The sequence below is a fragment of the Aethalodelphis obliquidens genome, unplaced genomic scaffold, assembly GCF_003676395.1.
Source record: "Aethalodelphis obliquidens isolate GAN/ISIS:26980383/991018 unplaced genomic scaffold, ASM367639v1 scaffold23, whole genome shotgun sequence".
In the NCBI taxonomy this organism is placed as follows: Eukaryota; Metazoa; Chordata; class Mammalia; order Artiodactyla; family Delphinidae; genus Aethalodelphis; species Aethalodelphis obliquidens.
The window spans coordinates 1968798-1984610 of record NW_020837967.1 but is presented as its reverse complement, the minus strand read 5'-3'; the positions used below and the strand labels follow the sequence as shown (position 1 = coordinate 1984610).

At 47.4% G+C, this 15813-nt stretch overlaps 1 protein-coding gene across 3 annotated transcripts in view; it reads left to right on the top strand.

Moving 5' to 3' along the window:
• Positions 1–14460, top strand: part of IL2RA (interleukin 2 receptor subunit alpha) — a 44482-nt gene extending 30022 nt beyond the window's left edge. The window contains exons 2-8 of one of the 3 annotated variants that reach the window (XM_027121560.1): positions 597–779; positions 2382–2495; positions 4877–5098; positions 6237–6323; positions 6666–6737; positions 7941–8007; positions 13261–14460. In XM_027121560.1, coding sequence (XP_026977361.1) covers positions 597–779; positions 2382–2495; positions 4877–5098; positions 6237–6323; positions 6666–6737; positions 7941–8007; positions 13261–13285 — 770 coding nt within the window. In that variant the 3' untranslated portion in view covers positions 13286–14460. Of the gene's footprint in view, positions 1–591; positions 780–2381; positions 2496–4876; positions 5099–6236; positions 6324–6665; positions 6738–7940; positions 8008–8129; positions 8666–13260 lie in introns of those variants that run through there. The other 2 variants (XM_027121558.1, XM_027121559.1) reach the window with 2 other exon arrangements.
• Positions 14461–15813: the final 1353 nt, after the last annotated feature.

Sequence of the window (15813 nt, the reverse complement as noted above, 5' to 3'; positions counted from 1 at the left end):
GTGTCTTTAGTGGGAAGCCAGTGACTATTGTGGGGGGCGAGGGAGGGTCAGGTCTTCGTGGTGTGAGAAGGAATTTGGTAAACTTAGAGGTGGGTAGGTGGGTGAGAAACACACATTTCCTACTCACCAGACATTGAGTGAAGCACTTTACAAATATTTCTTCAAAAATAAACAACCTTACAGAATCATTAATTACAGAAAGTCGGACAATCTTTATTTCCTTCAAAGTATTTCTCACAGACACATCTCATCCCTCAATTAAATCAATGTGGTTCGTCCCTCCCTTTGCTCATGTCCCTTGTGCCCCCTCATTCTATACTTGCTCAGCAGGAGGCATATTCAGAATAAAACCTCATTTGTTTCTATTCATTTCGTTTGAAAGACACTGTAGTTTGGAGGTGAACTTGGCTGAAGTTAAATTCTGAACCATCTCTGATATGAAGGTTTCTAAAGAAACTTCAACAGCCTTAGTTTCTCTCCAGGAAACGGCGGGGTACATACAAAACCCCTTAAATCGAGCGAAGGAACGTGTGATTCGATCATATGCCCATGTTTGGAAGCTCCTGGACTCCTAAGGCGCCTTTTTGTCTTGGCAGATGCTTGTCTTGAAGACCCACCGAGTCTCAGAAACGCCATGTTCAAGGTCCTCAGGTATGAGGTGGGCACCATGATAAACTGCGACTGCAAGAAAGGCTTCCGCAGAAGGTCGCCCTTCATGCGCTGCACAGGAAACTCCAGCCACTCTGCCTGGGAAAACAGATGCCACTGCGACAGCACCTGTAAGTGTTTCCATTTGTAACCCCGGAGGGAAGGAGAAAAACTGTAGCAAAGAGGGAGACAGGGCTTCAGCTATTATTCGCACGGCCCTACAGACAAAAACTGGCCGCCCCATCTACGTGGAAACTAATGTTGGTGGTTCCCAGAATAGTCATTCGCTGAACAGATATTGAATGAGTGTCTCCTAGTTCCAAGGCCTGTTCCAGATACTTGGGGATATGACAGACCCAGCCCTCAAGGAACCTATACTTCGGGGGGAGGGAGGGAGGACAGACATTACACTAATAATTACTAAACAACTAAAAATAATTCTAGTTCACAATGACGTGAATGTAGCTCATGCCACTGAACTGTACACTTAAAAATGGTTACTATGGTACATTTTATGTTATGCACATTTTATCACAATTTTTAAATTGAAGTATAGTTGATTTACAATGTTGTGTTAGTTTCAGGTGTACAGTAAAGTGATTCAGTTGTGTGTATACACACACACTTTTTCAGATGTTTTTCCATTATAGATTATTACAAGGTATTGAATATAGTTCCCTGTGCTTTACAGTAAAGTCTTGTTATTCACCATATTTTATATGTAGTAGTGTGTATCTGTTAATCCCATACTCCTAATATATCCCTCCCACACTTTTTCCCTTTGGTAACCATAAGTTTGTTTTCTATGTCTGTGAGTCTGTTTCTGTCTTGTAAATAAGTTTATTAGCACTGTTGATTAGATTCCACACATAAAAGATATCATATGATATTTGTCTTTCTCTGACTGACTTATTTCACTTAGTTTGATAATCTGTAGATCCATCCATGTTGCTGCAAATGGCATTATTTCATTCTTTTTTATGAATGAGTAGTATTCCACTATACACACACACACACACACACACACACACACACACACTACATCTTCTTTATCCATTCATCTGTTGGTGACATGTTGCTTCCATGTCTTGGCTATTGTGAATAGTGCTGCTATGAACATTGGGGTGTATGTATCTTTTTGAATTAGAGTTTTCGTCTTTTCTGGGTATATACCCAGGAGTGGGATTGCTGCATCATATGGTAGCTCTATTTTTAGTTCTTTAAGGACATCCGTACTGTTCTCCATAGTGGCTGCACCATTGTCATTGCTTTAGGAGGGCCTCTCTCTAACTTTTAAATGAACTGCCTTGGGAAACAGAGGAGTGGGCGGGCTGTTGAATTAATAGCTCCTCTCGCTACCACACTCATCCCCACGTACAGTGTTGATGGGGTTGATGGCCAGAATGGCGTCCCTTTTGGAGAGACACACAGACACAAACAATTCCACCAGAAAAATCTCAGCTCCTTCAGAAACACGTTGTAGGCCACTGACATCATGTACAGGAAACCTGCCTGACAGGCCAGTGCTGCACTGGCCAGGAACAGGCCCCCTGAGAGCCCCCCAAGGGCAGGGTGTGTGGGGATCATCTTTATAATCCCAGTATCCCCTGATATTGCCTGGCACATCACAGACCCTAGAAAGACTCTCTTTTTGAGCAAATGAATACATGAAGAGTGTGTTCTCTTTTAAACTTTTGTGAAGCTCTCTTCTTCATTCCATCCATACTCTCTAGCCTCCCCTAAGACTCCAGGAAAACAAGTTACTCCTGGACTCAAAGAACAGAATGAAGAAACGACCACAGAAATGCAGAGCCAAATGCAGCCCACAGGCCAAGCTAACCTTCCAGGTAAGAGGGGACCCATTCTCTTGCAGGTACAGGATGTGTGCCCCAGAGAAGGAGGATCTGTCCTGCTGTCCTCTTTCCTAAGGATGTCATGTGGACGAGAACTATTGTGTAGTGTTTGCAGGCTGTTTGCTCAGCATTTCAAGCCACTCTTACAGCAGCCAACCTGGGCTCTGGGTTGCCTCCGGGTTTGGGAACTGGCCAAATAGAACTCAATTCAATTCACTTCATTTCAATTCAATTCAAAAAGCATGTTTGGGGACAAACTGTGCCAGGCACTGCGGCCAGACAATACAAACCTGAGTAGACGGTCACCCCTGCCCTCAAAGAGATGCTGTGTTTTCCCCTTAAGTACAAGGCAGTGAACTCCAAGCAAAGCAATTTACTTCCAGACATTCCTTACAGGACAGGGTTGTGAAGTGGGCGGTGCCACACTGGTGCCTCTGGAAGCTGCGGACAAACACCTCCTAGCTAATAGGCTGTGGCCTAGTGAGTTGCTGCCCCAACTTCCCAAAATTAATAACGTTGGGGCTTCCCTGGTGGCACAGTGGTTGAGAGTCCACCTGCCGATGCAGGGGACGCGGGTTCGTGCCCCGGCCCAGGAAGATCCCACATGCCGCGAAGCGGCTGGGCCCGTGAGCCATGGCCACTGAGCCTGCGTGTCCGGAGCCTGTGCTCCGCAACGGGAGAGGCCACAACAGTGAGAGGCCCCACGTACCGCAAAAAAAAAAAAAAAAAAAAATGTTGAAGTCAAGCCATAACATCAGGAAGAAAGAGAGTCCATTAGGAAAACCTGAGCCTTCTGGGGCACCAGCTGACCTTACAAGACCCCATGGTCCAATGCTAATTTTATAACCTTACGAAGAACTTTACAACATTGTATATAATCTCATTTGAACCTCAGAAGCCAGTGAGTCAGGGAGCAGGAAATATTACTTCAATTCACTGAATAAATTGAGACACAGAGACATTTAAAGACTTGGCTAAACTCACATAATAGGACTGAAATAAGGCCTTGGGTCTCCTGAATTAGAACAGGGATCTTGCTACTGATTATTTAAACTAGTCTGAATTTATTTTCAGCTTCTATTAATTAAAAAAACTAAAACCCAATGACTAATCCAAGGACTACTCTGCAACATGCTGTTTCCAGCCCTTTTCACTCTGACTTTGTGCTGGAACAAGGCTTCCGAACACATTTAATTATTTGTTTCTCTCTGTTTCTCCCACATCACCTTCCACAATTACTGAAAGTTTTCTCAAGAGGTCAAAGTTTACTGTCCTCACTCAAGAGATAACCAGCTGGCTCTGGCTAAGGGATACTTCACAGATTGTCTTAACGTGGAGGTTTTCACTTGAAAGAAGCAAACCCAATTCAAATGGGTTCAGATGGTTATGAATTTTACTGACTGTAAAGGCAATTTGATTCTGAGACTGAAACACACGTTCAGTCATGATTTGCAAGGTGCTGCACTGAGCAGACCACCCTGGACGGGACCACTCGGCCTCCTGCTGCAGAGGGTTACAGAGGGCACAGGGGAAGGTTATATGGGTCCTTGGGGTTGTGGAAGGTCAGAGCATATATGCAGTTTCACACTTCTGGGCTTAGAGGGACCTGTGGTCCATATGTCCAGATTTGGCGGGGGTAGGGGTTGGATTCTGGGATTAAATCAGAGCAGGACATGATCTCTGAGGTTAAAGGTCAGCCAGGCTTGGGTTTTAGTTGGGTAAGTGGAAAGTTACTGGGCATGGGAGTTTTCAGAGCCCTTAAAAGGGCCCACCTGGGTCAAGCTTCAGGCATGGCTTGATCAGGGATCAGGCTCCATTTCTCCAAGACCATCTTAGTGTTCTCCTCCTCCTGGCTTTGGATTTGTCCCCAGTCCTTCCGCCGTGGCCCCAAGATGACCACCAGCTGCAACGCACTTAGCAGTGGGGATCCAGACGGTCTCCACACTTCATTGGCCCAGATTGGCTTGAGCCTGCCTTTAGCCCTAAACTGAGACCACCATTCGCACGCCTGTCTACTTATCAAATCTCTCACCATCAGCAGAAGTAATTGCTCATCTCTCTGCATTCCGAGAGCAAGCGTCTGTCTCTTGGCTGTCATCCTCACCACGTTCTGCCTGTATGTGCTTCCTTACCAGATCCACTGTCTGCTCCTTGCAGGGGGACTGGGTCTTTATGCCTTTTCACAACATGTCTAGCAAAGGTCCTAACACATAGATGTTATCAATACTTACTGGAAGGAAGGGAGGAAGGGAGGGAGGGAGGGAGGAAGGGGACAAAGAAAAGAGTAAGAACCATGGTCCAGTCTCTAGGAAGAGGCAACCTGGACTCACAATGTCTCCCCAGCTTGCCTTTGGAATTTCCTTTCCCTCTTCCAGGTCACTGCAAGGAGCCTCCAACATGGGAATATGAATGTGAACCTTTGAAGAGAATTTACCATTTCATGGCGGGGCAGACAGTTTACTACCAGTGCATTCAGGGATTCAGGCCCCTACAGGGAGGCCCTATCAAGAGCACCTGCAAGATGATCTATGGGAACATGAGGTGGACCCAGCCCAAGCTTGAGTGCATAAGTGAAGGGGAGAACAGTCAGTTTCCAGGTATGGAGATGCCTCCCGCCAGGTCCACCACCTTGCTGCTTCTGTCGGGCGGACCAGCCTGGAATCCCTGACCCACCCGCTACGTGACTTTGGGCAAGTCTCTTCCTCTCTTGGGGCCTCTGTTTTTTCTCATTCTAGAAAACAGACTAGATAAACTCCAAGGTCTTCATCACCTGAGGTCCCCTGTACCCTGATGGGGATAAACAGCAGGAGATGGAAGAGGAAGAAAGGTCTTCCGAAGCCCCCTGGGTGCTACCTCACTGGTGATCCTGCTGCCCCCTTTTCTAGCTGATCCTGAAATTTTCCTTCTGACTCTAAGCTACCAAAACTTCCTCATTCAAAAAGGAAAGTCCACATGCCATGCACACATTTCCAACTTGCTGATACATAATGTAAATCCATTATTTGTGCCATGCCACACCATTAGCATGCCCCCTCCTCTTGTGTGAGTCCCACCTGAGCTTTGCCAAAGTGCAGATGTGCAGGGAAGGGACTTTTCAAGCACAAACACACATGCACACGCATGCACGCTCATTCACACATGCAGACAAGCCACCTATGTTGAGGTCTTCTGCTATTTTCATTCTGAAATAGCCTTACTATTTCTACAGTCAAAAGTCACTTCCATTTGACCCTGTTAGTGGTTTCTTTGCTCACCCCCGCTTCCCAGACCCCACATCTCTCTCTTGGATCTTCTAGGGAGGCTTCTGTGTTTCTTTCCCACAGCCTGACCCCCATGAGCCACACTGCACGCCAGGCATCTCCACGAGCAACGGGGAACCTGTCACAGAGAAAAGCTCTCCTTTTGTGCATTTCTACTTCGTTTAATGGTTTGATGGTATTTGTATTATGATGACCCGTTTCCAAGCCACAGAAGGAAACCAGAGCTGAGTAGGCAGCGTGGGGAGAAAGTTGCTGAGTTCTGTAGAAAGCCAGGGTCAGGGTCACAAAATTCCCTTCCTCCTGCTCTGCTGTGGCCACTGAGCCACTTCGCTGTGACCCTAATGGGGAACCGAGAACTGAGACTCACACCTCAGCTAGTGCATCTGGAGTCAGCTGAGGAGGACAGGGAGGGGGTGGACATGAGACCTCCACACCCCACCTTCTGTTCCACAAGCATCCTTACTCTCTCCTCCAGGTGATGAAGAGCCTCAGGAGAGCACGGATGCTCCCCCTGGCAGTGAAACTGATTTTCCCTTAACAACGAGGATGGCAGGTACCACAGGTACGGCTGCAGTTTCTTGGAAGATAAAAGGTTGGCTATTAAACCATGATGCAGGATAAGGGGAGGAGTTGGCCTGGAGCTGCCCGTAGGTACTAGAGATGATCACACACCTGTGGGCAACCTCCCAGTCCTCAAACACCGCCAGTGTCACAGGAGAAACAAGATGAGGGCGGCGCCTCGAGGCAGAAGAAGGAAATGTTCAGATGTTGGCCCCAGGCTCCCCTGGTCTCTCCTAGCTCTCCAGTGGCTTCCGAGCCCCCAGCCCCGAGAAGCCTGGACTCTCCCAGCCCGTGCAGCCCCACGACCAGCAGTGACTAGCACCCTTCTCTCTCTTTTGCACAGATTTCCAAACACCCACAGAAGTGGCTGCGACCATGGATACGTTCATATTTACAACCGAGTATCAGATCGCAGGTGGGTAGTGACAAACGTGCCCCAGACAGAGACCAGGGGATGTTTGCTTGGTGGGTTGGTGAGTTGCTTGGTTAGTTACTATAAACTAGCTCTTTACACTATATAATGTTTATAAAAGTCAAAGACGAATCCAGATAGTAACATGACTCGGAATCACAGGCACCGGTTGTAGTGAGTTAGGAGTGAGGTCTCAAACCAGCCTCAACCAGTGCCTCCCGACCAGATCCTAGAGGACAAAATACCCGGCACCTGCATGTGAGGGGAGGCCAGGGTGCGGGGATGTGGTGGAACCAGCGGAAGAGAGAAGCATGCCACCAACACTCCAGGTGTTTCCTGGTGGGAGGCAAAAACGGGCTTTGAGAAAAAAACAAAACAAAGACCAAAACCGAGCTCTTAGAAACAGAGCAGAATGCTGGTGACCAGGGGCTGGGGGTGGGGTCAATGGGGAGGCGGGTGTCAGAGGGCACAGACTTCCAGTGAGAAGTGGAGCAAGTATGGAGATTGAACGTAGAGCGTGGTGATCACTGCTAACAATGCTGTATTGTAGACTTGAAAGTTGCTAAGAGTAAATCTGAAATGTTCTTGGCCCAAAAAAGAAATGGTAATTACAATACATTTTGCAATGTATAAGTGTATCAAAGCAACACATTGCACACCTTAAACTTAGACAATGTTACATGTCAATTATATCTCATAAGGGGAGGGGGTGAGTGGAGCAAAACAGGCTTTGAGGCACGTCTAAGACACATAGACAGATGGACGTATGGATAACTTGACAGCTTCAGGACCACAGGAAAGAAGCATCTGGGAAACAACACTTTCAGGAGATGCTAAGTGTTTATCATGCATCTTTATATTTCAACATTTCTTTTACCCATCGCGGGCCTCACTCACGGCCTCTTTAACTGAGGCCGGGGACTCTGAACCTTTCTGAAGAGGGTGCCTGTCAGCTGCTCCCCACAGAAAGAGTGGAGCCCCCTGAGGAAAGGTTTGTGCCCTTCCAGTCCACACCCCCAGGCCCTGGTCCTGGAGCCTCCAGGGAAACTCTGCCGGGAGGGAGCCGCGTTCTGAAAAGGGGCGGCAAAAACCGCAGCGCTCGCCTCTCAGCGAGCCCTTTGCTGGGGGTGGGGACGGATACAAGGGGACGGGCTCGCTCTCTCAGGCCCCGGGGCCCCCTCCCCTGACCTTCCTCTCCGTCCACAGTGGCCGGCTGCATCCTGCTGCTCATCAGCATCTTCCTCCTGACTGGCCTCACCTGGCAGCAGAAATGGTGAGTCCCGGGTGGGCAAGGAAGCCCCGCCCACGCTGGGGGGAGGGAGAGCGCCGCGCAGGAAAGCACTGGGGCAGGGACCCCTTCCCCGCAAGCCCACCCCCTTCCTCCCTGACCACCAGGGGTTTGGGGAGCAGCAGAGGGAGAACTGGCCAGTGCACGCCTTACCAGAGTCGACAGAATTACAGCCGCAGGGAAATGGGAAAGCCAAGGAAGCGAACATCCACTGAGCGCCTACTGTATGCCAGGGTCCATGCTTATCTTGCGAACATTATGGCAACCTGAAACCTTTGCTACAAGCTCTGGCAGGTTAAGCAACATCGACAAGGTTGCACAGCAGAGGCCCAAACTGCAACCTCTGTCTAGTGCCCAGGACCTCTTTGCCCCTGTCACCTGGCAGCGGAGAACCAAGGGCAGCATCAGCCCTGGTCCTCTCCTGCGCTCCTCACCCCCCCAATGCAGCCGCTCACACCAGAGCCCCCTAGGCCGGGAACCTGACCCACGCGACCCCACGTGTGGACTTATTTGCATTAACTCTCCCGGCTGCAGAGGAGAACAACCCGGTGAGATTTAAAAAATACCAATGCTTGGGTGGGCCCCAGACATCAGTACTTTAATTTTTAATTGAGATAAAATTCTTCATTTTAACCATTTTAAAGTGTGTAATTCAGTGGTTTTCAGCACTGTTGCGTATACACCACCAGTATCTAATTCCAGAACATTCCATCACCCCAAAAAGAAACACCACATTTCCCAATTCTCCATCCCCCCACCCCATTCCCTGGCCACCACTGATCTACGTTCCATCTCTATGGGTTTGCCTGTTTTGGACATTTCATGTGAATGGGACCACAATGTACGTACTGCATGCCCTGTTGTTACTGGGATGTTAGTACTTTTTAAAAGCTCCTCAGTCGCATCTAATACATACACATCCAGTTTAGACAACCCCAAGCTGGACCCGTGGTTCTGAGACGAGTGCATCAGCATCTCCCAGGGGGGCTTGTTTTTTTTAATTGAAGTACAGTTGATTTACAGTGTTTCAGGTTTACAGCAAAGTGACTCAGATATATATAAATACACATATATATACTTTTTCAGATTCTTTTCCATTATAGGTTATCACAAGATACTGAATATAATTCTCTGTGCTATACAGTAGGTTTTCATTGTTTATCTATTCTCTATATAGTATCTGTTAATCCCAAATTCCTAATTCCCTGTGGGCTTCTTAAAGCAGAGCCTGCCAAGCCTACCCCCAAAGTCCCTGATTCAGCAGGTCTGGGGTAGGGCCTGAAAATTTACGTCTAACAAATGCCCAGGTGATGCCAATGTTGCTGGTCCAGGGACCAAACTTTGAGACCCACTGCACTAACAGTGTTAAGAATCAAGAGAGTGAAATCATTTCTCTCTCTCTCTCTCTGTCTCTCTCTCTCTCTCTCTCTGTCTCTCTCACACACACACACACACACACACACACACACACACACACACACACACAGAGTCAGTCTCTCCCTCCCTTTAGACAGAGGACTATGGAGACCTAGCTTGTCACTCTCCCCACTCCCAGGGCATCCCCTACCCCCTCCTCACCAGGTGCACTCTGCCAACCCTGATATAAACCCCCCAGAAGACCCTGAGAAGACAGAGAGTCACCCTCCTACCCCCCGCCAAGAACCAAAGCCCTCTGACCACCCAGCCTGCCTAGCCAGATAGAAATCATCAGATTCCTTCCATTCTTATCTTGATCGTCAGGCCCACGATAAACTCCTGGTTTTCCTTCTGTCAATTAAAAAGCACAAATGATTGCAACGCAAAGGAGAAGCCCTCTAGGGTTGCCGTGTTAGGAATTATTCGCATACCCGGCAACCTACCAATCCCTCTACGTGTTAGCCAATTCCTGAGGCGTTTTTATAGGATTCTGTGAGATGATGCAGGTAAATTGCCCAAGACGCTATTTTTACTGCACAGACAGATCCTCTCCTTCCCTCACTGACAGGATCTAATACCTATCAAGGATCTTTGTATTTGGTAGCTTAAAGACCCAAACCTTCGGACACAAAGGGATGAAGCTATTTGGGAGTGGGAAAGGTTTGGACTTGATGTTGTGAAACCAAGAACTGCCTGAAACTATATGAGTTTCCAAGATCTCCCAGAATTGCAATCTTCCAGGAGACCTAAACAGACACCTCAAACTGACCCAGAGAGCTGGTCCAAAAGCCTTCCTAGAATTGAATTTCATCTGATGGTGCCCTCTTGTGGCCAAACAGAAATACTACATTTGATTTTTTTAATTTTTTAAAGCAATTACCGGGAGCTGACTTACCCCAGCTCCTGAGAGCCAAAAGCTAGATGTTCTGGAATTTTGAGAACTGCTTTTAAGCATAGCCATTATTAAAAATTAAATTATATAAACTTACAGTTAAATAAATTATATTAAAAACAAAGTCAGGGACTTCCCTGGTGGCACAGTGGCTAAGAATCCACCTGCCAATGCAGGGAACACGGGTTTGATCCCTGGTCCGAGAAAATCCCACATGCCGCGGGGCAACTAAGCCTGTGCGCCACAACTACTGAGCCTGTGCTCTACAGCCCGTGAGCCACACCTACTGAAGCCCACATGCCACAACTACTGAAGCCCACGAGCCACAGCTACTGAACCCGCGAGCCTAGAGCCTGTACTCCACAGCAAGAGAAGCCACCGCAATGAGAAGCTCGCGCAGAGCAACGAGGACCCAATGCAGCCAAAAATGAATAAATAAATAAATTTATTAAAAGAGAAAGTTAATAAGTACTCAAAATTAATCATTTTCTAATTGTTTTACTGCATTTTACTACTTTATTCTCAGGGTTATTTGCATCTGTATCGAGGAAATACTATCTATATGATGGTTTTATACTGCACGTCTCTCCCCAACTCTGTATTCAAGGTAGCTTGAAACTGGGAGTGGTGGGAGTTTTTACACCATGGAAACAGGCAGCCTTTTTCAGACAGCTGGTTGTTAAACATTTGCCAACACACCAGTTCTTGGAGCCTTGCCCCATGGGAGCTCTGAGCAAATTAGGAAGTAACCAGATGTTCCCATGGGCTGAGGAAGGGCTGGGGAAGTCTAGGATTGTACTGTCTGATAGGGTCGCCACTAGCCACGTGTGGATATTTAAGTTTAAACTTAAATAAATTAAATGCAATTAAAAATTCGGTCTACGCATTGCACCAGCCACATTTCAGGTGTTTGATAGCCACACATGGCCACATTATTGGACAACATAAGATACAAAACATTCCCATCACCACAGAAAGTTCTTATGGTACAGCGCAAGCTAGAAAACTAGGAGTTTTCAATTCATGAAAACCCCTTAACACAGCTAGTTGGTTTTATTATTCCTTTTAGGCAGCTGTTGTCTTCCGTATACTTCCAAAAAATTTTGATAGGGTATCTCCTACGTAGATGCTGGTCAAAGGGTACAAACTTGCAGTTAGAAGATGAATAAGTTCTGGGGAATCTAATGCACAGCAGAGGTGATTATAATCAACAACATTGTATTATATACTTAAAAGTTGCTAAGAGACTAGATCATAAATGTTCTCACCACCAAGAAGAAATGACAGTTATGTGATGTGATGGAAGTGTTAGCTTTAACACCACGGTGTTCATTACATCTCAATATATAAATGTATCAAATCAACACATGGTACACCTTAAACTTCCACGACGTTCTATGTCAATTATATCTCAATTTTAAAATGACTACGAGAATATCTCCTATGTACCAGGCACTTGCCAGGGGCCTAAGGACAAATACGAATGGCCCCTGCTCTCAGGACCTTACAGATCAGTGGAGGAGAAGGGGAAAAGAATTGAGACTTTAAATGTAATTTGTTAAAGCCTAAGGTTGAGGTGTTACAGGAACGAAGAGAAAGGAACCTAATCCTATATGGGGACACCCAGAAGTCTTTCAGAGCTGATACCAGCGGCCAGATAAAGAACGGCAGGAGAAGCTGCAAGTCAGAGGGGCAGGAGGAGACGTAAGGCAGCCTGAAGGGCACGAGGACGTCTGGGAGGATCTAGCAGTTCTGAACACTGGGGTGTAAAGTGCACGGGGCAGTGGTGACAGTGGTGCTGTGGGAATGGCCAGGGACCAAGGCCTGGAAGATCAGGCCAGACTGAGGAGCTCGGGCCCGATCCTGAGGACGACAGCGAGCCACAGAAGCTCGATTATGCGATAAATGGTAGCACTGGCCCTCTGAAGAGTCTGGCCACAATAGAGGCTGGAGTTACGGTGGGTAATGGTGGTGGCAGTTTGATTATGTTACGATGGAATAAATCCACACAGGGGACGAGGAGAGCATGAACTAGGTCAGTGGACATAAGTTAAAAAGGAGGAAAAGGACTTCCCTGGTGGCGCAATGGTTAAGAATCCTGCCAATGCAGGGGACATGGGTTCGAGCCCTGGTCTGGGAAGATCCCACATGCCGCGGAGCAACTAAGCCCGTGCGCCACAACTACTGAGCCTGCGCTCTACAGCCCGCGAGCCACAACTACTGAAGCCCACGCGCCTAGAGCCCGTGCTCCACAGCAAGAGAAGCCACTGCAATGAGAAGCCCGTGCACCACAATGAAGAGTAGCCCCCGCTCACCCCAACTAGAGAAAGCCCACGTTCGCTGCAACTAGAGAAAGCCCACGCACAGCAACGAAGACCCAACACAGCCAAAAATAAATAAATTAAAAATAAATTTTTTAAAAAAAGGAGAAAAAAATCGAGAAATACGTGAGTCAAGTTCATGTGGCTGATCAGAAGTGAGGGTTAAGGAAGAGGGTTGACTTGGGGATGACACCAGATGTTAGAGTGTTACGGGGGACTGTTGTCACTACACACGAGGATGACGTGTAACGTGAGGGTCATGTACCCCGTGGGGAGTAGCCCTGGAGAAGACCCCCTCCTGTAGCCCCTTCCCTAAGACCCACCCAGCCTCCACACCTGTAATGGTCTGGGTCTCAGGCTCTTTCTCAGCCCCACTCACCGCACAATGATTGGACCATCACGCTGTGAGGACCTCAGGGCTGCCAGTCTTGATCTCTAGAGGGGGTGGTCAGCATGTGGGAAGGTCACAATATCCCGGGGTGGGATTTAAAGTTAGCGGGTCAATGGGGGCTTCTGTTGAATGCTCCATCCACATCCGTTTAGGGCGCAGACCACATTCTTCTTGGTGTGGCATTACACCCATGACTATGACTTGTTATATCACTACAGGAAGAAGAATAGAAGGACAATCTAGAAAACCAAGGGCAAGAAGAACCCGCAGATGTCATGGACCACAATCAAAATCAAGGCAGCTGAACACTCACCCAAGAGGCATCTCCTGATCCCATGGGTTCTGGAAAGCTCTGAAGTCACATCACAGGACACCAGGCACCTGCAACCCCATCGTGAAGCCAGCTCTGTAGTATCAACGAGCGAGCTTGACCTGCACGTAGGCAGCAAGTCCAAGGTCACTGGAGGAACAGGGAGGAAAAACCAGAACTCTTGGTCCCACTTTCATGTGTATGTGTTCATTAAAGCATGACCGGCATGGAACTCTCTCCATGCCATGTATAATACAAAGGAGAGTAGCTTCATGCTAAGTTCATCCCAACTTCCCAGTTTAGAAATCCCAAGGAACACCCTAGCACTAATGTAAATAGACACACACGCTCTCTACCCTATGTAACTGGACCTTGTTCCTCGGTCCACATAGGTCTTTTCCCAGCCTCTGGTTGACTAGCCCATTCTCCTGATCACATCCTTTAATGAATGCCCCCTAAGAACTCTGGACTGGTAACTAGGAATGCTTTGGACCTTAGCTCAGTGCTCTAAACTAGCCCCCCTCCACTGAACCTTCAATTCTGAGTTTCTAAAGAACAGAGTCCATGGGGGAATAGTCTTTGGGTAATACCAAAAGAGGACAACCAAGCCCTTGGAACTGTGGAGCTTCAATATTTGAAAAGATTTCACTGGAGTTAATGTCAGGAGAAGGGAGATAAGCTAGATCCTAGGTAATGGATTATTCCGGTCAAAAAGCTTCAGCTGTACATGACTAATGGGCCACTTCAAGAGTTAGTTTCTCTTGGATTGCTATAAATGATACTCTGTGTTTGGCCAGCACGAATTTGATGTTTACAGACAGACACACAATGTGCAAATGTGTACATTTTCAAAGAAGTGTCATAAAAACACTGATAAGGGAGCAATACGTTCAATGTTTATGGAAGGAAAGAAAGAAGGAAGTCGGGGTGGAGTGGGGTGGGAGAGCATGTGATTATGGACAAGGTCACACCAGTGATCCTCAAACTGTTAGCACAACGATGAGCAAATCAAAATCACCTGGAGGCCTTGTTAAAACATAGAAGGGGGGACTTCTCCGTGCGCCAGTGGTTAAGAATCTGCCTGCCAATGTAGGAGACATGGGTTTGATTCCTGGTCCGGGATGATCCCACATGCTGTGGAGCAACTAAGCCCGTGCACCACAACTACCAAGCCTGTGCTCTAGAGCCCGCAAGTCACAACTACGGAGGCAGCGTGCCACAACTACTGAAGCCCACGCACCTAGAGCCTGTGCTCCACAACAAGAGAAGCCACCACAATGAGAAGCCCACGCACCACAAGGAAGAGTAGCCCCGCTCTCTGAAACTAGAGAAAGCCCACGTGCAGCAGCGAAGACCCAACGCAGCCAAAAATAAAAAACAAAACAAAAAACACAGAAGGCTGGGCCCACCTCCAGAGTTTCTGAGTTAGCAGGTCTGGGGTGGGGCCTGAGACTTTACCTTTCTAACAGGTTACAAGTGATGCTGATGATGCTGGTCCAGGGCCACACTTTGAGAACCATGGGGTTTATGCCTCCCACCCTCAACTCTCACTGGAAAAATCAGCCTCAGGGGCTGAGATTTCAGTGCAGACTCAGACTTTTGCCAAAAATCTCAATTCTCAATCAGTTGACTTAGATGTCCAGGTTAAACAAAATCACATAATGAAGATTAATGAAAAATTTAAATCAGCAGCCAGTTTTTATTTCTGAAAGGGCAGGAAAATGTTATGAAAAAAATGGGCAGGAGTCAGCAGGTCCATATCTAGATTAAAGAACCATTTTCTGTCCTTTCTGTGACCAACCAAGTACCATCAGGTTCCATCATCAACATCCCCCAAGTATATGTTTTCTGGGGAAACTAATGTTAAGACGAATATAAGACCAGAAAAAAAAATTTTTTAATCTTATATATCTTACTTGAATAAAACTGGATTATCATTACTCATTTTGGGGGAGGGAGGTCCATGAGATCAAAATTTTTTTCATAATACAGTTGACCCTTGAACAACACAGGTTTGAACTGCATGAGTCCACTTACATGTGGATTTTTTTTTTTTTTTTTTTTTGCGGTACGCGGGCCTCTCACTGTTGTGGCCTCTCCCGTTGCGGAGCACAGGCTCTGGACGCGCAGGCTCAGCGGCCATGGCTCACGGGCCCAGCCGCTCCGCGGCATGTGGGATCTTCCCGGACCAGGGCACGAACCCGTGTCCCCTGCATTGGCAGGTGGACTCTCAACCACTGTGCCACCAGGGAAGCCCTATGTGGATTTTTTTTAAAGTAAATTCTACAGTGCTACACAATCCCTGGTTGGTTGAATCCGCAGATGCAGAATCGGGGATATAGAGGAACCACAGGTACATAAGGACCATGGATACGGAAGGCCGACTATAACTCACACGTGGATTTTTTACTGCACAGAGGGTCATTGCTCCCAACTCCAGTGTTGTTCAAGGGTCAGCTGT